We start from the raw sequence: 26052 nt of genomic DNA on the forward strand, positions 1-26052 counted from the left end.
ATTTTGATCTGGTGTTGTTCTACATTTTCGGACTAAAAGACAGAAGGAAGAAAGTGAAAGTGACTGTGCGAGGGGTTGAAGTCATGAAGTCAAGTGGAGGCCGCTGACTGCTGTTACTTTCTGCTGTACAGGTTAAACAGGGACTCACAGTCAGCCTGCTAGAACATTTGGATGAAGAGAAAAAGGAGGAAAAAGACTTTGAGGAAAAATCCAATAAGATCAGCATGTTTTGAATGTGGGAATACAACAGTTTCCTCCACCATGACACACACTGGAGCCTCTTTTTGCTCACAGCTTCACTGTTTGTCTCAAAGTTCAGTTTGGAGGCCAAAATTGTTCCAACACATTTGTAAGTTTGCACTAATTTCACTGTGTGAGCCTTAATGGATGTAATCAAAGAATCAGTCAGTGAAATATGAAGCTGTGCTGGAAGTTTGGAGGAGAAAAGTGTCTCAGTGACTTTAATGAGGTGAACACATGAATACAGAGCACTGACTGACACGTACAGACTCCTTTAATGAGTCGCACACATTTTTGTGACTTCATTAAATGTCAAAGTCAAAATGACACCTAACAACACACAACAAGCTGCGACCACATTATTGTGTGTTTGCTGTTTGTGTGCTTTGTTTCCTGTTATGATAGCAGGCATACAGCCATGTTCTCAATGTCTCAGCTATCATTGATTATTTCTGCTTTTCCTCTTCTATTAGGCACTTCAACTCAATGAATGACACACAGAAAGATTTCATGACTGTGTTCTTCAAAATAAGGAGAATATGTTATCTGCATCTGAATGACTCATGTTGCCTTGTTTCTACTTTGTTTGCATATTTCTGCTTTTTGAAAACGATTTTCTGAATCATTCAGTAGTTTTTGTAATAATAATGACATTTAGCAACACTTCAAAATGATTCTCCAACATTTGCTGTTCAGACTTGATCTGTTCTTACGTGTGTGATATCCAGAATGAAAAACTCAGCTCAGGTAATAAAATGGGAGCTGAGCAGACTGCAGGGGCTTCATGGTCTCTCCTTTGATTCCATTAAAGTTCATTTGTCAGCTCTGAGTTGAGGATTTGAGCTGTTTCTCTCACAGGTGAAGAACACAGATCCTTCCTGGAATCATTCTTGAAGCAGAGTTCATGCTTGTAACTGTCATTGTGTTATTAAAGTGAAAAGCCACAGCTAACGGTGTGGAGGCTGCAGAGCAGAAACCCACACAGCCCGTCTGCTGCAGGAGAGCAAGTTTATGATCTGTGAATGCTGCAGTCACACAGGTTATGTATGACAGAAAAAAATGAGAAATGCATTCTTAAAATCCAAAACTTTATTTTTACTTCAAAAAAATAACTACACTGTTATTTTGTTATGGTGGGTTCTGAATACATCAGTTGAGTTTTTCTGCAGTTCAAAACTTCACATAAAGAATCTAACACATCAAAAATGTTTATTTGTAAATTTATATTACACAGTTTAAGATGAATGAGAAAAGGTCAAATGCATCATAAAAAAAAAAAACATTGAACCAACCAGAATTTAATTTACATTTCTGACTGCTGAGCCAGGAAATCTGATGGTGAGAAAAGGCGAGCAGAAAACAGTCAGTCAGCATGTGTGCAGTTGGTGGACGCTCCCTTGTTTGTCAGGATCATCAGCAGAGAGAGTCCACAGCAGTACACCAGACTCTTCACTATCAGCACTGTGTACAGCAGGCAGAGCAGCTTCACCTCGTGTATAGAAGGAAGAGAAGGCACAGTTGGTGGAAGAGCTGGAACCTCTGAAACAGAAAAGGAGTCAAATGTTTGGAGCTGCAGTGAGAAATGTCAGTCCTCTGCTCCTCTGCTCTCTTTGACAGCATCTCCACATGAAGCTGAATCACTGCTGAACACAGTCACCAAGCCTTCATTACCTTGTTGTGTTTGGGCCTCCACTGTGCCCCCCTCGTGCTTCACCCAGCAGCTGTACATGTATGTGTCAAAAACATCACGATCAACCATCCTGATGGCAATGGTGCGTCCCGACTCTCTGAGCTCCAGCTGCTCTCCCTCAGCAGGGGGCAGCTCCTCCGCTTCTCCGCCGTTCTTCTTCTGTCTTTTCCAGGAGAACTGGACCAGAGGAGGAAACATGGCTGAGGCCACACACAGCAGGGAGCTGTTCCCCTCCAGGTGGGCTCTGGATGCTGCTGGGTACACGCTCACCACGGGCTTCACTACCTGCTCATCTGAAGTTTGACAGCAGCAACAAGCAGCACAGACACACATTCACACAGTCAGCAGCAGCTTCCAGCACTGCACTGCATTCAGTCTGATCCTGGAAACTACATGGACTCTGATCACTAAACTACTCATCAATACAAAGTTCACTACATACACTGGATTCAGCTTCATATCAAACACAGTCATCACCTCATGTCATCATGGCTCACATGTGGAACACTCAGCATGATTTTTAAAATCAAATTCAGTTCTTTTTAATTTGTCATGTGTTTGCTTTTTATTGTTTTATAGAAATTGAATTCATTCCAATTTTAAAATATATACATTTGTCTTCATACAAGTGAAAACGTATTTTCCATATTAGTCATTAGACACGAGTTCTAACAGAGAGACTCTTCTGTCCAAAAATAAATTCATCTTTTTTCATATTGTTTTGTACTATTAATAAAATTAAATATCATTTCACAAAATTCAATTCAGCAGATAAAATTTCCATTCTTCTTGTCTTTGATATATTTTACCATAAAGACCATATTTGTCTTTCAGAATTATTTATTCTTAAATATTTTTGTGTAAAAATTGGAAAAGTAATGCAGTGATTATTTTAAGTTATGTTTTTATTCATATAAAAAACTGTAGGAACCATTTTAAAACACTAAAACTGAAAATGTGAATAAAATGTTTTCAATAAAATGAGATATACTTCATGATATTTTTAATCATAAAATGCAAATTATTTGACAAAGTATATTTAATAAATATTTGTATGGAAAAGTACTTTGGAAAATTTAAGTATTATTAACTTTTTATTGTCACGTACAAATCCACACACACAACTGAATCTCAGAAATAAATATTGGAATTTAACAATGTCATATTCATCCTGAATTTGTTTCATATCATTTCTGAGTTTTCTAATCAGTATCTGTTTTGTTTTTTTGTTTTTTACCAGAAAACACTTTTTGAAGTAGCTACATAAATGTTTGATTATTGAAAAAATATTTGTTCCTCAACATAAAGCAAATATTTCCTGAAACCATATTTGTTAATCTATATTAATTTAATTTTAACATCAAACATGATCTTGTGTTGAAAAAGCAGCAGATGGTGCAGAATTACTGAGATGATCAAATCCTAAATATTTGTAACATCACTAATATTTGCAGAAATAAAGAATAACTTTAGTTGTTCAGTGAGATTTCAACATGTTCTCAGAGATTATTGAGCTTTTCTTATGTAACAATGGCTGCAGATGAATTCTCTACTAATGATGAAAAAACTAACATGTAAAGCCTGAAGCAGCAGAAACTGACTTTAAACACATTTTCAGCTTCTACAATAAAACAACTGAAGGAAAATAAATGTTTGTTCTTACCTGTTACAGACAGTTTAGTTCCAGAGCCAAAGATGATGTACCATCCTCCTCTCACAGTGAGACAGACTGCTACAAAAACCTGTCTGCTGTTGAATGTGTCAGCTGAGGTGAATGAGTCCAAATGAGGAAGCAGGATCATATTTCAGCTCCATGATGTGTTTCTCTAATGTTCATATCAACATGACTGTCTCTTCTTCTCTTTTCTTTTAGCCACACTAGCAGCACGGCTCTGATGTTAATGTCAGTCTGTTGGTCAGTCCACTACTTTAGTCCACATGAAAATAGAAAATCACTATATAAGCACCAGTCCATTTATCCCATCAATGATGCCACCACTACAATGAAACATGCTGCTGATAGTATCATGGTTTGGCCCATCTGGCTCACCATCATTAATCACACAATCAATTTTGAATTCTAGCAGCAAATTGTAAAGAAAACTATCAGAACATCTGTCTGTGAACTGAATCTCAGGAGAAAGTGGGCCATGCAGCACCACAATGACACAAACCAGTCAAGTTTTTTTCTTTGTTCCAAATAATGGTGAAAGAAAAATAATCCATTGAATCCAGCGAGTGATGTGATGAGTCTCTGATGTCTTTCTGATGTGGTTTTGTTGCGTCCTTCAAACCACACCTGGTGTATTTTAGAAGTGAAACATGTTGGTCTGCACAGGCTCTTCTATTTTCAACACTGACAGGATTTCCTTTGCTGTTTCTTCTGTCCTGCACATTTTCCTCTGTTTTGTGCAGCTTGATGGAGCTTCTGTAAAAAATAGAGCCAGATTATTTTTAGTGGTGCGGAGCAAAGAGATGCTTCAGGGATGCTTCTGAAATGTGCTGTGGCATGTCTGCTGGAATCATCAGTGTTGTATTGAGTGGCCTCAATCAGCTCCAGCAGCCTCGTAGGAACACAAAGCGCCCATCCTGCTGTTAAAAATAGAGCTTTGGAACAACCAAGTCCAACAGAGTCCAACAAAAATGGTGTGAAAGAGCTGGAAGCGAGCAGTTCATGTGAGAAAATCCAACATGTCAGAATTAAAGCTGCTCTGTGTCAAAAATGGAGTCAAATTCTTCCAAACTGATGTGCTGGACTGATTATCAGTTACTGCAGGTGCTCCAGCCGAGGAGGAGCAGGAACCACCAGATAGAAAACAGAGGAAGAAAGATATATGGTGGGTAGGCAGCGGAGGATCTGAGATGAAATGTAACGGAAAATTGTGTTTTCTTATAACCAGTGATTTGTGCTTGTTCAGCACCCTAGACAGCTTCCATCAGGTCGCCCTGTGTACAGCTTCATCCTCTCATGCTTCATTGCTCAGAGATCAATCTGATCAGTTGTTGGCAGACGCACAAAGAACATGACAGGATCAACAGTCTGTTAAAACAGCAATGATACCAGGAGGTAACATTTTTCGCAGTTGTTATACAAAGTGTTATCGATGTCCTTATATGATGAACTCAGCAAACAAAAAAAAAAACATAAAATTAAAACAACACACAAGATGAAGAGTTAAAACTACTTACACAAAATATTGTTAAATGCAAAATATTGGTACACTGCTACCACCAACTTGTATGGGGGGCAGATCAAAATATCAAGAAGCTTATTCAGTGCTTTTGAACAAAGAAAAGGAAAAGATATCCTCATTCAAATGCGTTATAATATAGATCTATTATTTCATGGCACTATTACATGTAAATGGATCTTTAACAAATGTGTCACATACTCTCGGTTTTATTTAAAGTAGGGATGGACCGGTCCGATACAGACCTAAATTACTGGATCAGATATTGGAGAGAAATAAAAAATGTGATCCGATCCATTAATTATCATGAAAGTACCTCACAAAACTTGTGACATGGCATAACCAATCTCATGACCTTAGCATGTTGGAGCAATATGCGTCACGTGATAGAGCGGCTGTGGCATAAAACAAGTGTTTAAGTTCATCTCTGAATGTTTGGAAAGCATTCACATGTTTAGCTTAACAGCCGATATATGGAGAGACTGCCTCTTCTTCTCTCCCCCTCCCTCCCCTCTTGCTACCTCACTCATAAAACTGATCAATGATCAGCTGATCGGCTTTTCTGTTGTGAGTCCCGTCTCTCTTGTGTGTTTATCACCCACTTTGCGCCAGAGGTAGAGGAAACCACCGGATAAACAACAGCAGAATGTTTAAGCTTGATAAGCTGATGTTATAATTTATTTAAAAAGCCATTTCCTTCATATCAAAAATCCTTGAAAGAGTAGTTGTCAAACAGCTAACAGATCATCTGCAGAGGAATGGCTTATTTGAAGAGTTTCAGTCAGGTTTCAGAGCTCATCACAGCACAGAAACAGCTTTAGTGAAGGTTACAAATGATCTTCTTATGGCCTCTGACAGTGGACTCATCTCTGTGCTTGTCCTGCTAGACCTCAGTGCAGCGTTCGATACTGTTGACCATAATATCCTATTAGAGCGATTAGAACATGCTGTAGGTATTACAGGTACTGTACTGCAGTGGTTTGTATCATATCTATCTAATAGACTCCAATTTGTACATCTAAATGTAGAGTCCTCTTCACACACTGAGGTTAGTTATGGAGTTCCACAGGGTTCAGTGCTAGGACCAATTCTGTTTACTCTCTCTCGTTTGGCTCTCAGCGAAGGCGGTCGCACTTTTCTCCTCTCCTCTCCCTTATCTTCCCTGCTTAGCTTCTTATGTCCTTGTCTTGTCTCGTGCTTTTCTCACTTTCCCTGGAACACTCTCTCACAGTCTGTTTCTAAAGCCTAAAGAGAATTATGGATTTGATCAACTGGTCCCTGAATGCAATTGACACGCTCTTCTCAATGAGAAGCCCCGGGTCGGGAGAGCCCGAGTGCCCTGGAGGGACTTTCCCTGCCGGATACACGATGGACGGGTGGCAGACATGGAGGGTCGTGTGCCTGTCGATCGAGGACGCTGAAGATATCTACCTATTCGGAACCATGATAACAGGGTTCTTGCTGATCGGAGCTGGCTTGGCCCTGGCTTATCGGAGAATTAAGAAAGCAGAACCGGCTGTTCAAACCCCCACAAGGCTGCCCGCTGGGATTGAAACGATGGGACGAGGCGCGACTTTTCAGAATGGGCCCACTGAGTGCAGCATGGTTAAGATCTTGGAGAAGCTTACGGCTGCAGTGAATACTCAGTCCAACACCTCTGAGCGCATATTAGATCAGCTCACTGTGGTCGTGAGGTCTCAGAATCGGCTCCTTGGGCACAAGAATGACAACACCACGGAACGCAAGCTTGATAACATCATGGAAAAGCTCGCGGCTCTTCACCAGGAAATTGAGAGACCTATGTTGGTGTCGGAGTGTTAAAGAACAGCTCTGAAATTCTCATGAGTTGTTCGCATAAAAGAAAAAACCACCATCACTTCATGCGGCTACCCCTTTGGCGCCAGCTGTGGGCTCCAGGCTGGAGCCGAACAACAACACCCTGATAACGACTGTGTTTAGACTGTTCCTCCCGATTCCATGCAAGGCCACCTGGGTTGGCTGGAAGACTGTTTACTTAGCCTGGCAGGGCGAAGGACACTGTCTCAGCTCTGGACATGCATACACATACACACATACTGATATGCACACACTCATCCCCCCTCCTTTTCCAAATGCCTTCGATGCTTCTTTCCCTCCTGGGAACACTGTCTGTGTGCCGCGCTGGAACGATAGCGCTGTGCAGGGCGGCTGCTGTGTTCGCTTCGGATTACTCCTCACCCCCCACCCAACCCTGTGGCTTGTCATGTCTCTCACAATGTCATGTCTGTGGACATTGATGTGCTTTTTGTGCAGAGGAGTTATTTTGTCTCCTATTCTTATGCTGTCCTACCATGGAAGCACAGCATGAGTAGAGGTCTCTTTTGTTCCTCTTGTACTTTCCCATTGTGGTGTACATTTCAGTGTTTTTCTGTAACGCTACCGATCTCCGACTTGTATCCCCATGTAATGTCTGTGCTGTGTGTGTAAGGTCGGGTCCCATTTCACTGCAGGGCAACCTCCATGTGACGAATAAAGCTTTGATTGATTGATTGATTGATTATACACACTTTCCTTATTATTTAAAATACTTATCTAATTACTATGTCTGTGAAGGTTCTCAGTCATCCAGGTCATTGTAGTCTAAGGAGCTTGGAAAGAAAAGCGTCTGGACTTCTTTAAGTTGCTTGAAGACGTTTCACCTCTCATCCGAGAAGCTTCTTCAGTTCTAAGGTCAAATGGTGGAGAGTCCCAGATTTAAACCCAGTGGGAGTATCCCCCCAAAGAGGGACAAAGGACCCCCTGATGATCCTCTACCTAATCACATGAGCCAAGGTGTGAACGCAGGTGTGGGTCCCAATCAGCCAGGGTTTCGGGTGAGCTCATTGTTAAACCTGGCCCCACCCTATCATGTGATTTCCTGAGGTCAGATGGCCCAGGATGTGAGTGGGCGGCTTAACGCCCACTCACATTCGGATGAGAGGTGAGAGGTGAAACGTCTTCAAGCAACTTAAAGAAGTCCAGACGCTTTTCTTTCCAAGCTCCTTAGATTATCTAATTACTGCGTCTGAAAATTAACTTAATTACTCAATAAGTAATTTAATTAAATACTTTTTAAAATCCCCATAAACCTTGAGTGGACAAACAACAGAAATTAAACTTTTTAAATAATTATTATTATTATTTTTTTAAAAAGACGTAGACTCTACAGTACGCAGCGGTAGCATCTCTTCCACAATGTAGCCTGCAATCATTTTTTTTTTTTACTTTTTATTTTGTACTTTTTCCAAATTTATTGCAATCATTTTTTAAGCTCACCTCCATATGTCCATTTCAAAAAACAGCCACTCGTTTCAGCCGAGTCCGACATCTTCCGCTGTAGAATACGACTATGCAGCAAACTGGCGCGAAATGACGCGCACCTGCACTACAGCGATGTTAAAGCGGCAGAGTTTACTTCTACGTTTAGAAGATAAGTTATTGAAATTAAATAACGATATTCAGCAAGTTTAATTATTTTACAATGTAACGCAAGTACATTGTAAGTAATTGTAATTAAAATACCTAAAAATGAACAGTAATCAGTTACTCTACTTTGTCAGTGGAAAAGTAATTTAATAACAGTAACACGTTACACCCAACACTGAACACAACACACACATCCTTCTCAAACCTTTTTCCAAATGTTGAATATAAAGTTTTGAATTTGCAGGAAGATTTTTCTCATTCAGCTGCAGGAACATCTCCAGTGTCTTCATGTTATCTTCTAGGTTGCTCCTGTTCCTGCTGTTTTCTGTTTACGTGAGCTAAAATAAGAAAAAAGACATTTATATTATTCATCAATAAATGATCATCGTCAGCTGTTATTTGAGTAAAATCGCAAAAGTTAGATGTGGAAATGCTGACAAAATAAAGTTAAATCTGCTGAAAAGTGATTTCTGACAGCAGTAAATAAAAATCTCCCTGAGCTCAGTATGTTTGTGACTCTGAGATGGAGGTGAAATCTGTGAACCTGGGCTGTGGTTTACTGCTCTCTTCCTGTCACAAACACTGTTTGACATCTGTTCATCTGTTGGTTTTTGTTCAGGCCGCAGGGATCATTTCTCACTGTGGGGAGCAGACTTATAACAGTTACAGTAGTAGGTGGCTGAATGATCGAGTTTAACTTTCTTAATCTCTAACGCCCAGCCTTTCCCTTTTTTCACTGATGAGAAATCATCTTTTTCATAGCCTGATGGGACTTGGCCGTTATCTTTGTGGAAAATCAAAATAAATTTGAAAGTTTCGTTTTCTTTCTTCTGATACCAGGGAAGATAGTCGCTACCATCACACTGTTCAGTCCCTCCACAGCTGAAGGAGACACTTTCTCCAACTCTCCTGGTCAATGTTAAATCCTCCTGAATCAGCTGTTCTGCTGCCATGGTAACCAGTGCTGTAGAGACACAGACAGATAGATGAAGGTTAGTGTGACAGTGTTTGTTACAGGTTGACTTTGTTGGCTCCTGATTGGCTGGAAACACTCACCTGAACACAGACAGCACAGAGCAGCAGCTGGGAGGAAAAGCATTTTGTGCAGTGGTGTTTCCTCTGGTGAACCTGGGGAGAAGTGGCGCTCTGATGCAGCTGAGGCCAAACAAGGACGAGCTGTGAGATCAGACGAGGGCCACGTGGTTTCTAACAGGTCCTCAAAGCTCCCATCAGCCCCTGCGGCCCACAGATAAGACTGCTGCTGCTGATTGACAGCTCAGCTGAAGCTGCTGTGTGGTTTCATCGTCTTCATTTCAATCTGACAGCAGATCCAAAAATCTGGGTCACATGATGCAGAAACACTCAAACACATTCATGTTCCCACAAACACATTCAGGTTGCTGTGAATTTAGTAACACACACTGTTATCTGTTGTTTAACAGCTGTGATGAAAACACTAAACTACAAACCAAATATAACTTAACTATAAATAAATATACCTGTAAAAATTAAGATGGTGGAAAAATAATTTAAACGTTCATAAATTGACAACAAAGGACTTCAAAAATAAAATCACATATGACACCATTTACAGTTAAAATTATTTTTTTAAACAAACACATGTGGTTCGGTTGTGTGTTTAAAATATGTGCACACTGTGGTTCTTTCCCACATCTTCTAATGTGTTTTGTTCCAAGTTGGTTTCAGACTGAAGGATTCATTAAACCCTTTTTAAGAATCATTCAAAATGATGATCATCAATGATAATATCTATGAACAGTAATAAAAACAGGGCTGTGTTTTACGTCAGCTTCAGCTTCATTTATTTGTACCCATGGTTAGATTTCATTGGCAGTAGGCAGTCATCCACCTTTACATACACATTTACACAACAGTACAAAAGTACTTTTTGATTCATGAAAGAGAAATAAGACAAATGTTGCCTTTGTATCATCTCTGATATAGAAGGTATCATTTGAAGATGTGATGAAGGACACAAATATTTTGATCTGGTGTTGTTCTACATTTTCGGACTAAAAGACAGAAGGAAGAAAGTGAAAGTGACTGTGCGAGGGGTTGAAGTCATGAAGTCAAGTGGAGGCCGCTGACTGCTGTTACTTTCTGCTGTACAGGTTAAACAGGGACTCACAGTCAGCCTGCTAGAACATTTGGATGAAGAGAAAAAGGAGGAAAAAGACTTTGAGGGAAAAATCCAATAAGATCAGCATGTTTTGAATGTGGGAATACAACAGTTTCCTCCACCATGACACACACTGGAGCCTCTTTTTGCTCACAGCTTCACTGTTTGTCTCAAAGTTCAGTTTGGAGGCCAAAATTGTTCCAACACATTTGTAAGTTTGCACTAATTTCACTGTGTGAGCCTTAATGGATGTAATCAAAGAATCAGTCAGTGAAATATGAAGCTGTGCTGGAAGTTTGGAGGAGAAAAGTGTCTCAGTGAGTTTAATGAGGTGAACACATGAATACAGAGCACTGACTGACACGTACAGACTCCTTTAATGAGTCGCACACATTTTTGTGACTTCATTAAATGTCAAAGTCAAAAATGACACCTAACAACACACAACAAGCTGCGACCACATTATTGTGTGTTTGCTGTTTGTGTGCTTTGTTTCCTGTTATGATAGCAGGCATACAGCCATGTTCTCAATGTCTCAGCTATCATTGATTATTTCTGCTTTTCCTCTTCTATTAGGCACTTCAACTCAATGAATGACACACAGAAAGATTTCATGACTGTGTTCTTCAAAATAAGGAGAATATGTTATCTGCATCTGAATGACTCATGTTGCCTTGTTTCTCCTTTGTTTGGATATTTCTGCTTTTTGGAAACGATTTTCTGAATCATTCAGTAGTTTTTGGAATAATAATGACATTTAGCAACACTCCAAAATGATTCTCCAACATTTGCTGTTCAGACTTGATCTGTTCTTACGTGTGTGATATCCAGAATGAAAAACTCAGCTCAGCTAATAAAATGGGAGCTGAGCAGACTGCAGGGGTTCATGGTCTCTCCTTTGATTCCATTAAAGTTCATTTGTCAGCTCTGAGTTGAGGATTTGAGCTGTTTCTCTCACAGGTGAAGAACACAGATCCTTCCTGGAATCATTCTTGAAGCAGAGTTCATGCTTGTAACTGTCATTGTGTTATTAAAGTGAAAAGCCACAGCTAACGGTGTGGAGGCTGCAGAGCAGAAACCCACACAGCCCGTCTGCTGCAGGAGAGCAAGTTTGGATACAGTCAGTTTGTGCTTCACTCACACGGGTTGTTGTTTATCACACAATGAAAGTAGAATCAAATTCTTCATCTTGAAATCTTTATTATTCACACTTACAAACACAACTACACTGTTTGACATTTGAAAATCAACCAAAATAAAAATAAAACATAAAACTTGTGATAAAAATATACCTGATGATTTTTGTTACTACAATAAAAGTCACAATAAGTACAAAAAGAATTCTAACTCAGAGTAACAATACATGTAAAGATGTATTTATTTCAGATGATCTTCTAACTATTGAAGAAAAAGCCAAAATAAGCACAACACATCATAACTAACATTTGTGATACTGATCAAAGTGATGAATGAGATGAATTGATGAGATTTGATGGTGAGAAAAGGCGAGCAGAAAACAGTCAGTCAGCATGTGTGCAGTTGGTGGACGCTCCCTTGTTTGTGAGGATCATCAGCAGAGAGAGTCCACAGCAGTACACCAGACTCTTCACTATCAGCACTGTGTACAGCAGGCAGAGCAGCTTCACCCTGCACTGAGACTGGAAGGACACTGAAGGACAGACAGACACAAAGAGACAGACAGACAGTCGGGTTATTCCTCTCACATCAAGGAGAAAAAGTCCAAATAGAAACAGTCACAGCTTCTTCTTCAAGTGGATGAATTGATGTAGTGTTTGTGTCCACTTGGGGGCAGAAGAACTCCACAAGCAGCTAACAAACTGATCTCTGACATATTATGGTCTGTCTGCTGTTTGGTGCTGAGCAGCTAGTGTACAGTGGCTTTATCAGAGCTTGTTGGATGAAGATTTGATCAATTAGTGACACTTTAAGACTGAGTCCCTAAACTTGTTCCTGCTCCCTCATTGGACATTGGAGCTGTCCATGCAGAGAGGCAGCAGGTGATCTTACAGTCAGCTGGCTGCAGAGCTGGCAGGTCTGCTGGCTCTCTCTCTGGAGGACAGGAGGCTGCTGGAGCTGGAACCTCTGAAACAGAAAAGGAGTCAAATGTTTGGAGCTGCAGTGAGAAATGTCAGTCCTCTGCTCCTCTGCTCTCTTTGACAGCATCTCCACATGAAGCTGAATCACTGCTGAACACAGTCACCAAGGCTTCATTACCTTGTTGTGTTTGGGCCTCCACTGTGCCCCCCTCGTGCTTCACCCAGCAGCTGTATTTATATGTGTCAGAATCACTCCCATCAACCATCCTGATGGCAATGGTGCGTCCCGACTCTCTGAGCTCCAGCTGCTCTCCCTCAGCAGGGGGCAGCTCCTCTGCTTCTCCGCCGTTCTTCTTCTGTCTTTTCCAGGAGAACTGGACCAGAGGAGGAAACATGGCTGAGGCCACACACAGCAGGGAGCTGTTCCCCTCCAGGTGGGCTCTGGATGCTGCTGGGTACACGCTCACCACGGGCTTCACTACCTGCTCATCTGAAGTTTGACAGCAGCAACAAGCAGCACAGACACACATTCACACAGTCAGCAGCAGCTTCCAGCACTGCACTGCATTCAGTCTGATCCTGGAAACTACATGGACTCTGATCACTAAACTACTCATCAATACAAAGTTCACTACATACACTGGATTCAGCTTCATATCAAACACAGTCATCACCTCATGTCATCATGGCTCACATGTGGAACACTCAGCATGTTTTAAAAGTCAAATTAAATTCATTTCAGTTTAATTTGTCATGTGTTTGCTTTTTATTGTTTTATAGAAACTTAATTCGTTCCAATTTTAAAATATATACATTTGTCTTTATACAAGTGAAAATGTATTTTTCTTATTAGTGCTTAGACACGAGTTCTAACAGAGAGACTCTTCTGTTCAAAAATAAATTGATCTTTTTTCATATTGTTTTGTACTATTAGTAAAATTAAAAATCATTTCACAAAATTCAGTTCAGCAGATAAAATTTCCATTGTTCTTGTCTTTGATATATTTTACCATAAAGATCATATTTGTCTTTCAGAATTATTTATTCTTAAATATGTTTGTGTACAAATTGGAAAAGTAATGCAGTGATTATTTTAAGTTATGTTTTTATTCATATAAAAACTGTAGTAACCATTTTAAAACACTAAAACTGAAATGGTGAATAAAATGTTTTCAGTAACGCAAAATATACTTCATGATATTTTTAATCATAAAATGCAAATTATTTGACAAAGTATATTTAATAAATATTTGTATGGAAAAGTACTTTGGAAAATTTAAGTATTATTAACTTTTTATTGTCACGTACAAATCCACAAACACAACTGAATCTCAGAAATAAATATTGGAGTTTAACAATGTCATATTCATCCTAAAATTATATGTCATGTATTTTCTGAGTTTTCAAACCAGTATCTTTTTTTTTTTTTTTTTTTTTTTACCAGAAGACACTTTTTGAAGTAGCTACATGAATATTTGAGCATTAAAAAATATTAGTTCCTCAACATCAAGCAAATATTTCCTGAAACCATATTTGTTAATTTATATTAATTTAATTTTAACATCAAATATGATCTTGTGTTCAAAAACCAGCAGATGGTGCAGAATTACTGAGATGATCAAATCCTAAATATTTGTAACATCACTAATATTTGCAGAAATAAAGAATAACTTTAGTTGTTCAGTGAGATTTAAACATGTTTTCAGAGATTATTGAGCTTTTCTTATGTAACAATGGCTGCAGATGAATTCTCTACTAATGATGAAAAACTAACATGTAAAGCCTGAAGCAGCAGAAACTGACTTTAAACACATTTTCAGCTTCTACAATAAAACAACTGAAGGAAAATAAATGTTTGTTCTTACCTGTTACATACAGTTTAGTTCCAGAGCCAAAGATGATGTACCATCCTCCTCCCACAGTGAGACAGACTGCTACAAAAACCTGTCTGCTGTTGAATGTGTCAGCTGAGGTGAATGAGTCCAAATGAGGAAGCAGGATCATATTTCAGCTCCATGATGTGTTTCTCTAATGTTCATATCAACATGACTGTCTCTTCTTCTCTTTTCTTTTAGCCACACTAGCAGCACGGCTCTGATGTTAATGTCAGTCTGTTGGTCAGTCCACTACTTTAGTCCACATGAAAATAGAAAATCACTATATAAGCACCAGTCCATTTATCCCATCAATGATACCACCACTACAATGAAACATGCTGCTGATAGTATCATGGTTTGGCCCATCTGGCTCACCATCATTAATCACACAATCAATTCAATTCAATTTAATTTTATATATATAGCGCAAAAGTCGCCTCAAGGCGCTTTATATTGTAAAGTAGATACAGAGAAAAGCCCAACAATCATATGACCCCCTATGAGCAAGCACTTTGGCGACAGTGGGAAGGAAAAACTCCCTTTTAACAGGAAGAAACCTCCGGCAGAACCAGGCTCAGGGAGGGGCGGGGCCATCTGCTGCAACCGGTTGGGGTGAGAGAAGGAAAACAGGATAAAGACATGCTGTGGAAGAGAGACAGAGATTAATAACAGATATGATTCAATGCAGAGAGGTCTATTAACACATAGTGAGTGAGAAAGGTGACTGGAAAGGAAAAACTCAATGCATCATGGGAATCCCCGGCAGCCTACGTCTATTGCAGCATAACTAAGGGAGGATTCAGGGTCACCTGATCCAGCCCTAACTATATGCTTTAGCAAAAAGAAAAGTTTGAAGCCTAATCTTAAAAGTAGAGATAGTGTCTGTCTCCTGAATCCAAACTGGAAGCTGGTTCCACAGAAGAGGGGCCTGAAAACTGAAGGCTCTGCCTCCCATTCTACTTTTAAATACTCTAGGAACAACAAGTAAGCCTGCAGTGCGAGAGCGAAGTGCTCTAATAGGGTGATATGGTACTACAAGGTCATTAAGATAAGATGGGGCCTGATTATTTAAGACCTTGTATGTGAGGAGCAGGATTTTGAATTCAATTCTGGATTTAACAGGAAGCCAATGAAGGGAAGCCAAAACAGGAGAAATATGCTCTCTCTTTCTAGTCCCTGTCAGGACTCTTGCTGCAGCATTTTGGATTAACTGAAGACTTTTCAGAGAGTTTTTAGGACATCCTGATAATAATGAATTACAGTAGTCCAGCCTGGAAGTAATAAATGCATGAACTAGTTTTTCAGCATCACTCTGAGACAGGATATTTCTAACTTTAGAGATGTTGCTTAAATGGAAGAAAGCAGTCTTACATATTTGTTTAATATGTGCATTGAAGGACATGTCCTGGTCAAAAATGACTCCAAGGTTCCTCACAGCGTTACTGGAGGCCAAGGTAATGCCATCCAGAGTAAGAATCTGGTTAGATACCATATTTCTAAGATTTTCAGGGCCGAGTACAATAACCTCAGTTTGATCTGAATTAAGAAGCAGAAAGTTAGCGGCCATCCAGGTCTTTATGTCTTTAAGACATTCCTGCAGTTTAACTAATTGGTGTGTGTTACCTGGCTTCATGGACAGATAGAGCTGCGTGTCATCTGCATAGCAGTAAAAATGTATGCTATGTCTTCTAATGATGCTGCCTAGGGGAAGCATGTATAATGTAAATAGAATTGGTCCTAGCACTGAACCCTGTGGAACATCATTATTGACCTTAGTGGGTGAAGAGGACTCTCCATTTACATGTACAAATTGGAGTCTATTAGATAGATATGATACAAACCACTGCAGTGCAGTACCTGTAATACCTACAGCATGTTCTAATCGCTCTAATAGGATATTATGGTCAACAGTATCGAACGCAGCACTGAGGTCTAGCAGGACAAGCACAGAGATGAGTCCACTGTCAGAGGCCATAAGAAGATCATTTGTAACCTTCACTAAAGCTGTTTCTGTGCTGTGATGAGCTCTGAAACCTGACTGAAACTCTTCAAATAAGCCATTCCTCTGCAGATGATCTGTTAGCTGTTTGACAACTACTCTTTCAAGGATGTTTGATATGAAAGGAAGGTTGGAGATTGGCCTATAATTAGCTAAGACTGCTGGGTCTAGAGATGGCTTTTTGAGTAAAGGTTTATGTAGGGTAATTTCCAATAAACCAAGTTCAAAAAAGGGAGTCTATGGCTGACGCGTGTTCCTGGTTTCCAAAAGAAATGCTTCCAGTTGCATTTTGATTTGAAGACTGTTTATTTATTACAAACTGAGGATGTAACAATGAACTCCTTCCTAAAAAAAGCATGAAAGTTCCAAAATATAGTAGTTATCCAGAAGTACCTGTGCACACGGTCAGAAAACCGTGAGACTCCTAACCTCTCTGCCCATGCTCCTCCCCTTCCCTCTCACACAGGGTTTCATGCTACTATTGCACTTACATACTTAAAGTGAGAGGTACCCCCTTTTAGGTTCCAATCCCAAACAGTAACTTAAAATTACTTTATGTAAACACATATATTTTCACATTTATTAATCCTGACTTATGTAATGAATCTATGAATTATAAAACAAACATGAACTCAATTGTAAATAAAAATATAAAGCAGATGTCTGGCGCTTACATTACCGGCCCCTAATTGTTCTAATAATGTATTGCCTTAGAACAATTACCACACATTTTAACTTTACAAACTTAATATGAACCACGTTTAGACATATCCAATGTTTATGACAAAATGTTACTTATAGACAAATGAATTGTCCAATACTTTGCCAATCAGCTTTGCAAAGTATATTAAGGCTGGTTTCTGTCCATTTCCAAAAGAACAGATGAAAAAGAATAAGAAAGAAAAGAAGGAAGGAAAGAAAGAAGGAAAGAGCCAGAGGTTGCTAGCACATGGCTCATCGTAGGGGCTTAGTCTTTACCACTAGCCCATTCAGATTCCACAAGCAGACAAATCTTGGTGATGGGTCTGTCCAAAACATTAGTCTTTGTCTTAATCCGGACTCGGCGAACGAGACCCTTTTTGTCTGGAACTGTTTTGATGATCTTTCCCATAATCCTTGAGTTTCGTGGTGCACAGTCGTCCACAAGAAGAACGACATCTCCTTCTGCAAAGTTTCTTGATGCTGTGGCCCACCGCTGACGTTCCTGAAGCTGAAGTAGGTATTCTTTAATCCATCTCTTCCAAAATAGATTGGACATATATTGCACCTGTTTCCATCTACGTCGTGAGTAGAGGTCATTCTGGTCAAACAATCCTGGAGGCAATGAAGGTTTTGTTCTCAATAACAAAAGATGATTAGGTGTCAGAGCCTCCAAATCATTTGGGTGGCTTGATGCCCTGGTGATTGGTCGGCTGTTGATGATCGACTCTGCCTCACATAAGACTGTATGAAGGCATTCTTCTTCCAGAACTTGTTCTCTCACAGTAGAATTCAGCACTTTTCGTATTGATCTTATCAACCTCTCCCATGCTCCACCATGATGTGAAGCAGTGGGAGGGTTAAATGTCCACCTAATTCCATGCTGTTGAAATAGATGCTGAAATGGTGAGGTGTTCCAGTCAGCAATTGCTTCCTTCACCTCACGATTGGCAGCAACAAAATTCGTCCCATTATCTGAGCGAATCTCCTTCACTTGTCCTCTCCGTGCTATGAAGTGCCGGATTGCATTTATGCATGAATCTGTGTCTAATGATGAGGCCAGCTCTATGTGCACTGCACGAACCGCTAAACAAGTGAATATGACACCGTATCTTTTTAAGATGGTTCTTCCACGTCTTACTTCAAATGGGCCGAAGTAGTCTACACCAACCCGAGTGAAGGGTGGATCATCTGGCAACACTCGCTCTTGTGGAAGATCAGCCATCAGTTGTTTCCCAACTCTCCCATGCAAGCGACGACATGTTGTGGTGGATTTTTGTTTGATATGTATAACTATGTAACTATATACACTATATATCTATGCGCACTGAACATATATATTTTAACTTTCATGTAGAGTCTTAAGCACAAGACATTTTGCTTCACCGAGGTTTATTAAGTTGGTACAGTAACAGGGCAGTTAATGTAGGGTGAGAGATCTCTTGAATAATTTACTTAATAATTAATTAATTTAACGTCTTTAATGCAGCACAACCAAAACAGTAACATTGTAATAGAGATCCTGAACACATCACGATAAAATATCACACACACACACACACACACACACACACACACACACACACACACTTTGAACCCAAACTGAAGTGTTTTTAAGCATGTAACCTGTGTATTATATGTTATAAGATTGTGCCACTTGCTGTATAAGATTTAATAATTAGGATTAATGTGTGACCTTTGACCATGTTGTGACCTATTGTCAGAGGGTAAAGCAAAGGGTTAACCTATTGGTGTCACTTTGGACCGGGCCCTCAGCCAGCGCCAGGTGTGAACTCTGGCTGCTATCTGACCCCAGCAGCTGTGCTGGGCGTGTGGGAAAGTTACCCAGCAGCAGGGGGCGGCGAAACTGGTCCCTATATTAGGGGACCAGAGGACGCCCCCAGAGCTCTTTTCCTCCTGCTGCTGCTACCTGTTCGTCTCCGTGTTGCTCTGCTGTCTGTGCTTAAGGCTGTACACCCCGGGGTTTTGCTTTGCTTGCTTTCTGCTTTGTAATTTTCTTGCTAAATGTCTGTATGTATTTTTCCTGCTGTTCATATGATTCAGTGTATTAAACTCTGTTCCAAGAATTCTACTCTTTTACAGAGCATCTTTTGAGTGTCTTGGTTTTAATTGGATTTGGATCTCCACATCGTTGGTGGAAGAAGGTTATCAGAATGGCTTCAAAATTTGCGACCACAATTGGCGACCACGAAGGGACAAGGAATTAAGGTGATTGCTGGGAGCCTTGGGGAATGCCAAAGCCTTGCACATCAGAGAACACCAAGCGGCCGCTACAATAAGGTAAGCAGAGTTTTTTTTTCTGCTCAATGTTGGTGTTGTCTGAGTGCAGAAGGGGGGTTCCACCTTGGCTCCAAGTAGATTTCACCTAACCTTGAAAAGGACTTTAATCAAATGGTCGCTGTTATTCTAAGTGATAAAGTGTTACACTGTAAAAATAATGCTAGTTGCGGATGCTGAAGGAGTGGAGTTTAATACTGCATCATATGTGTGTGTGTTATTCCTGTAACTTGTGTGACCCATGGGGAGTGTGAGTGAGCGCTGTGTGTGTGTGTGCGTATGTGGGGTTTTGTGTGTGAGAGGCTGCTCTGCCCTGTGCTGGAGTATGACTCCAGGGCTGTGTTGGGGGAGTTTGGGTTTATCTTTCCGCTATTCTTTAGTGCATCTGAAGAATAGGCGTAAGTTGCGCAGAAGTAAAAAGTTGAAGTGATGAAAAGTGATAAAAGTGATGAAAAGTGATAAAAGTGATGAAAAGTGAAATATATGTCGGCACCCCCAAGGTGGTTACCGCTGGAAACCTAGTTATCCATTTAAGTAGATAAGGTGATATAGGCTAACTAGGTTAACCATTTAATTGGTTAACCTGGTTAACCCAAGTGAATTGCTAGGTAGTCAGGACTGCTCGGGCTTTGGGGGATTTTTGGGGATAAATTCCTAGCCAGTAACGCGGGGACTTGGGGCTCACAGTAGGGATCTGAGGGCTTTCGAGTCCACCGGTCTGGACGGGCTAGATGAAATGCGCGCGTCGCGGAATGAAAGGCGACACCTTCGGCCAAAGTGTAAATATGTAAATAGCTGTTACTAACCTTTAAGTATAATCGCTGCTGTAAATATTGCTAAGAAGTAGTCTAGAGTATAACAATGTATTGCTGTAAATATTGCTTAAAATAACTCTTGCTGTAAATAAGAGGAATACGCGTAAGGGGTGGGTTTTGATAAATAAATACGGAAAAGGGAAGTTAGTAGGTAGATAAGTAAAAAGTTGTAGAGGGACTGATTTGAGAGACTAAAAAAACTGAGCTCTCTGTGCTGCAGAGCGCTGTGTCTGCAGGCAGTTTGTGAATCATCCCTACGGTATGTGGAGGAGTGAGAGGAGCATCAGAGCAGTGAAAAGAGATAAGTCTGCAAAAATTAAGAATTGTTGAATATAAAGAGGAAAATAGACACTGCTGCTGAAAAATAATGTTGTTGTTTAAGGAATTTAAACAGAAAGATCTGCAGAAATAATATTTGTTAAGCAGCAACATGAAGTAAGGTGGAAAATTTGTGGGTAAATTTCAGTAAAAGAAGATATTAATTACCAAAATAGGGATAATGAGTAAATAGGGATTGCAGGCACTTTTTTGGATTATTAGCTTAATAAAAGTATGACCAAAAGTTAAATAAATTGGAAATAGAGCTGCTTGACTAAAGTAAAAAAAGGATAAAATAACCTAGAGCTAAATTATAACATATCCAAACTAATAACAGTAAGAATGAGAACTATAAACTAATTCTAATAATAAAACATAGCTGGGATAAAACCCAGGCCTAAAATAATTAGAGGAAAAGTAAATAAATCACACAAACAAATAATAAATGAAAATAGGGAGGTTTGTGTTGTGTTTGGAGAAATATAGACGGTAGTGGTGATGATCTAAGAACAGCTGAACATCTTAGTAAGGAATGAGAGACAGAGACTAAATAAAAAGAACATGTTGGGCTACAACGGAGATAAGAGAGTCAAAAGAGCTTCCATAAATCGATCTCAGTAAAATGCAGGAGTTGTAAAAGAATCTAATAATGTCTCAGAGTTTGCATGTGAAATGTATATGAGGGTTTGTTATCACTCACCAAAGAAATAGTAAATAATGCTGTAGAAAGTTCTGCCGAGGGGTCATAAACTCACCCAAAAGCATACAGAGAGTGCAAGAGGCACCTGAGTAATATGATGTGAAATGAATGACTGTTGGAAATAAATTGTGTGAAGCTTAGAGGAGTTCAGAATAAACAGGCTGACATGTTGGGTGAAGTGGTAATGAGGACAAATAATGAACAAATTAACAAAAAGAGACACCTGCTAGAGATCTGTTTAAAATGCTGCCATCACAAATAAGTAGTTGGGAAGAGAAAAGAAGGTAGACAGGGTTTAAATGCAACTAACTGATATGTTAAACCCAGAGCATAAGAGCTAAAATCACTGGATGGAAAATAGTGAAGTGAAATAGAAGAGTTTTGTTGGAAATGGTGGTTTAATAAGTCAGAGATTGTGACTTAACAATTTCAAGTAAAGTTTAGCACCTGTTGAGTGTGGCAGAGGGAGACAGTAGCAAAAAAAGGAAAAGTGTTGTACTGAGAGAGCTCACATCAGCTGAGCCGCTGCTGCAGGAGGCGGCCCGTAAACAGCGTCACAGGGTGTAGTTGGCTCAAGTTGCTCTGACTGTGGAGTGTGTGGGGTGGGCCCCGACATCCTGCCAAGAGTGTCCTTGACCAGTGCACAGTGCACAGGCTAAGCCAAATGCAAGTGTGTGAGAAGAAGAGTAAAAGATTGACCTGCATGTCTCAAAGAGGTTATTGTTATGGTGAGCTTGTGCAAAGCTCAGAGGAGTCACCTGAGACAGGAAGCAAAATTGTTTGCTTAAAAAGGAAAAAGAAAAAAAAAGAAAGAAAAAGATGTAACTTGTTTGTAAAGTTTAAGGCCCACATCAGTGAAGACGCTTAAACAAGTGATCAAATGCTGAGTACTATGAACAAAAAACAAAAATGTAAAAAAGAATAGTGCCCATCAGAGTGAGGAACAGGAAGAAAGAAGCTCTAAATTTGAGAATAAACTATTAGAAGAAACACCTGGGAGGAAAATAATAAGGCCAGTAAACTGGTTCTCAGGTAAATTAAAATAAATATAACAAACTATTAAAATAAGAAAAGGGAAGTAAGACAGAACTGAATGAGAGAGGGGCAAAAGACATAACAGTAGAGAAGCAGTGGAAAGAATTGAGAATAATATAATTCAGTGAGTAAACAAAAAGCCTAAATACAATGACAGCTGATTAGAGTGTAATGGTAACTATAACAAGACAGTAATTAGAAAGATGTAATAAATAATGCCATTAAGTGTAATAGTAAAGTAAGAGAAAGAGTAGGTATGAATGAGAAGTGATTACACTCGAGCACTGTAGAGGAAAAAATTAAAAAAGTGTAAATTTAAAGGAAAGAATATTTGGCTGGGAAAAGAAACAATAGAAATAAAGTTGTGGGATGCATGGCTGGTTAACCTGCAGCTGTGGATCATTAGAAATGCTGATCAATAAATAAAAAGCATGATTAGATATTGGATGGGGGAAGGGATTATTAAAGGGATCTTTTCTATCTAAAACACTTGCCTTGATGCTGGTCAGACTGTGTGTAATTCTTCTTCTATGGCTATAGGAGAAATAATAGTTAGAAAAGTGTCAGAGGTGCGTGACATAAGAGGGCCTTAACCCTTTAAGGCCTCGAGTGTCAGGCTTGAATCAGGAAATATTTAAGTTTTAAGAGTCCCAAAACATCAGAGTGATTTTTACCATCCAAGAAAGTAAATAAATAAATAAATTGCACTTTATACATTTAAGGAATAACTTGCAAAATGCTGTCTTTAGCAAATGCAATATGGTAATTCTTACATATGCAAAATTAATATTGTTTTTAATTTGTCAAGTTTAATAGGTATTGTGACAAAATTTGGGGGTAATTGTTTCAGGAATCAGGGTTTTGAATAGTGACAGGGTTGATCCCACAGCTGATTCTTGTCACTTACAGGAAAGTTGGGCAGAAAAACATAAAACTGTTGTATATGATAATAAAGCCCCTATGATCTTGTTTTAGTTTTACAAGGAAAATAAAAGCAAATATAGATAAATCTCTGCTAAATCTAAGCTCCCTGAATAAGCAGTGTGCATCGTGCAGGGGGGTAATACACAGGAGCAGGGTTTGGAGGGGATGACATAGCCTTTGTTCCAGCAAAAGCTGGTAATTAGAAATAAAACACATTAACCTAAAATGCAATAAGGAGAAATCAAAAGTTGAGCCTTTGTCCTAAAAAAAAACTAAACAAAAAACAAAAACCATGACAAAAGTGATTATGGCTTAGAAGAGGAGAAGTAAACACGAGAAAGTTTGAGATGTAGAAAGTCAGATAAAGGAGCTGAAGAGTGAAGAGTGATTAGATAGGTGGGACAAAGAAAGTTGTGAGTCAGAGGAAAGGAAGCTAAATAGGAGAATTCAAAGACCAGGAGTAAGATAATGGAGAGTAACATGAGGTCGAGCTCACAGGCAAAAGAAAAAACAAAAAAAGTGGAGCAAATGAAAACAGTTACTAACTAACTGATGTATGCACATACTCGAAACAATGACTCTCCTGCTATGAAAAAAAAAAGGAAATAACTCCTTACAGATGAAGGAGCTCACCAACTGAGGGGGAGAAACACAGAGCACCAGTGAAAGACAGCAGGCCATGAGTCTGTGGAGAAGAGCAACACTGGCACTGCGAAGGCCTACGTCACTGATGAGGCCTGCACAAGGGTGGAGAGGAGGAGTCAGCTGGATGACGACATCCAATGACTGGCACATGTGAAAGCCCAGGAACTCCAGAGAGGAGCGTCCAAGTGAAGATCCACAATTCATGAAGCCGAGTCTCCTCAAGTCCAATGAAAGACTGTATCTGCAGAGGGCTGGAAAAGTGTATTAAAACATACTTTTAGTCAGCTGACATACTCATCAATCTGCTGAGGACTGACAATCGGTGGCCTCTAAGAACCAACATCGTCGGCATCTGGGATGTTCTCTGTGTGGATGTTCCTGGAGAACTCCAAGAGGAATGTGGGCAGCACCATAACAACATGGAATTTACTGCCAAGAGAAATCTTCAGTACATGGACTGTGACTGATACCAGAGTACCTAACTATCCATGATATCTGCAGTGAACAACATGAAGCAGCTGCATCAGTAATGCTCCCAACAAACTAATAAGTTTAAAGCCCTGGGCTCCACTCCTTGTGTTACTCTCCCAGTAGAAAAAGAACACAAATAATAAGAACTAGGCCACATGAAAGCATTAGATAGGAAATTATTACAAATATATTCATTACTAACACTCTTACATTAGAATATTATTTAAGATTAGGATAGTTTAATACACAAAGGGTGCAGACATGACTCCCATTGACACTAGAACAGATACACACAGAGCATTAGAACCTCAGTAAAGCATGAGACAGATAAGTAAACTTAGGGAAGTTATTAATCACCTTATGAGCATTGCATTTTTGAAGGGATGAAACGTACACATGGGGATTTACTAAAAGTTGGGGTACTGATGAAACTCAGGATCCCTGGTAACACGAAATGAGAAATTTAAACATCTGCTGTTTCTGACCCTGGTACACTGCTCTTGGGTATCCTCCTGACATGTATGTAACTGTGTGGGTGCAAATGTGTACATATGTGTAAATCTGTATGCAGATATGACAAATAATCTGTCTTTTATCTTTTTCAGTGCGGCTACATATAGACCAGTGGCAGCTACCTCAGTTCATGTGTTGAAGCTAATAGTAAGATGCTAGCTCCAAACGTGCAGCACTAAACCATCCACAGTGCTATAATTGAGTGTGTGAGCAATTTATAGTTCCTTTCAAACAGAAGAAAGATAAAAATGAATGCAGTGTGGAGGAGAAAGCAGCGAAGGATTCTGTCATAATCTTAACTGCATTGGGAAAAGGGGGGAACATATAGCTTAGCAGAGCTAAATTGTTAACTCTCCCAAGGAATGAACCAAAAAACAAAACAAAAAACAATTTAGGAGAAAATCTAAATTATCAGATATTTTGGAGGGAAAGAGGCTAAAACCTGATCCCCTATAAAATGATCAAACCTCAATTTAGAAAAATGGGGCCTAAATTATCTTTCCTGTGTGTGGCAGGGTCCAGTTGTCTGTGGATTGACGTATTTAAATTACTCAAATGCATACTCTAGCAAAAACTGCAGAGCTAAATGACTCTATTCTAGTTCTATTCTAGTTATAGTGTGCAAAGGTAGAGTTTGAAGCACTGAGGAGGGACATGCAGTCTGACCGGGCACTTGGCAACCAAAAGGAAAGAGAAGAACATTTCATTGGGTGGGACAAACTGAGAAGATTAAGGTAAGGCAGAGTTGAGTCAGCATGATTAAACCTCTATAGGTAAGCAACTATTGACCTAGTACAATCCAAATTTACAAAAGTTGAAGTACACCTTTAACCCTGCAATTAAAACTGTTTGTTTTTCAGGAGGTCTCAGTGTTCATCATGGCCATCCAGGTGTATTGTAAATATAATGCCAATTACATGTATTATTTACGGTCCAAAATGGACTATCACTCAAGTTAAGGAAAATGGGGTGTGAAGTAATTGTCTGCCTCAGAGT

At 39.6% G+C, this 26052-nt stretch overlaps 1 protein-coding gene and 1 pseudogene across 1 annotated transcript in view; both read right to left on the reverse strand.

The window, feature by feature from the left end:
* Positions 1–1344: 1344 nt before the first annotated feature.
* LOC116309798 lies at positions 1345–9889 on the reverse strand (annotated as a pseudogene).
* Positions 9890–11885: 1996 nt separating this feature from the next.
* The window catches only part of LOC120434185, a 55431-nt gene continuing 41264 nt past the window's right edge, over positions 11886–26052 (reverse strand). Inside the window, exons 3-6 of the mRNA XM_039601800.1 lie at positions 14628–14672; positions 12941–13252; positions 12734–12808; positions 11886–12374 (exon numbers count right to left, since the gene is read on the reverse strand). Of these exons, the coding sequence (XP_039457734.1) occupies positions 12226–12374; positions 12734–12808; positions 12941–13252; positions 14628–14672 (581 nt within the window). The 3' untranslated portion in view covers positions 11886–12225. The remainder of the gene's footprint in view (positions 12375–12733; positions 12809–12940; positions 13253–14627; positions 14673–26052) is intronic.

Source organism: Oreochromis aureus, linkage group 18 (genome assembly GCF_013358895.1).
Source record: "Oreochromis aureus strain Israel breed Guangdong linkage group 18, ZZ_aureus, whole genome shotgun sequence".
Classification (NCBI taxonomy): domain Eukaryota; kingdom Metazoa; phylum Chordata; class Actinopteri; order Cichliformes; family Cichlidae; genus Oreochromis; species Oreochromis aureus.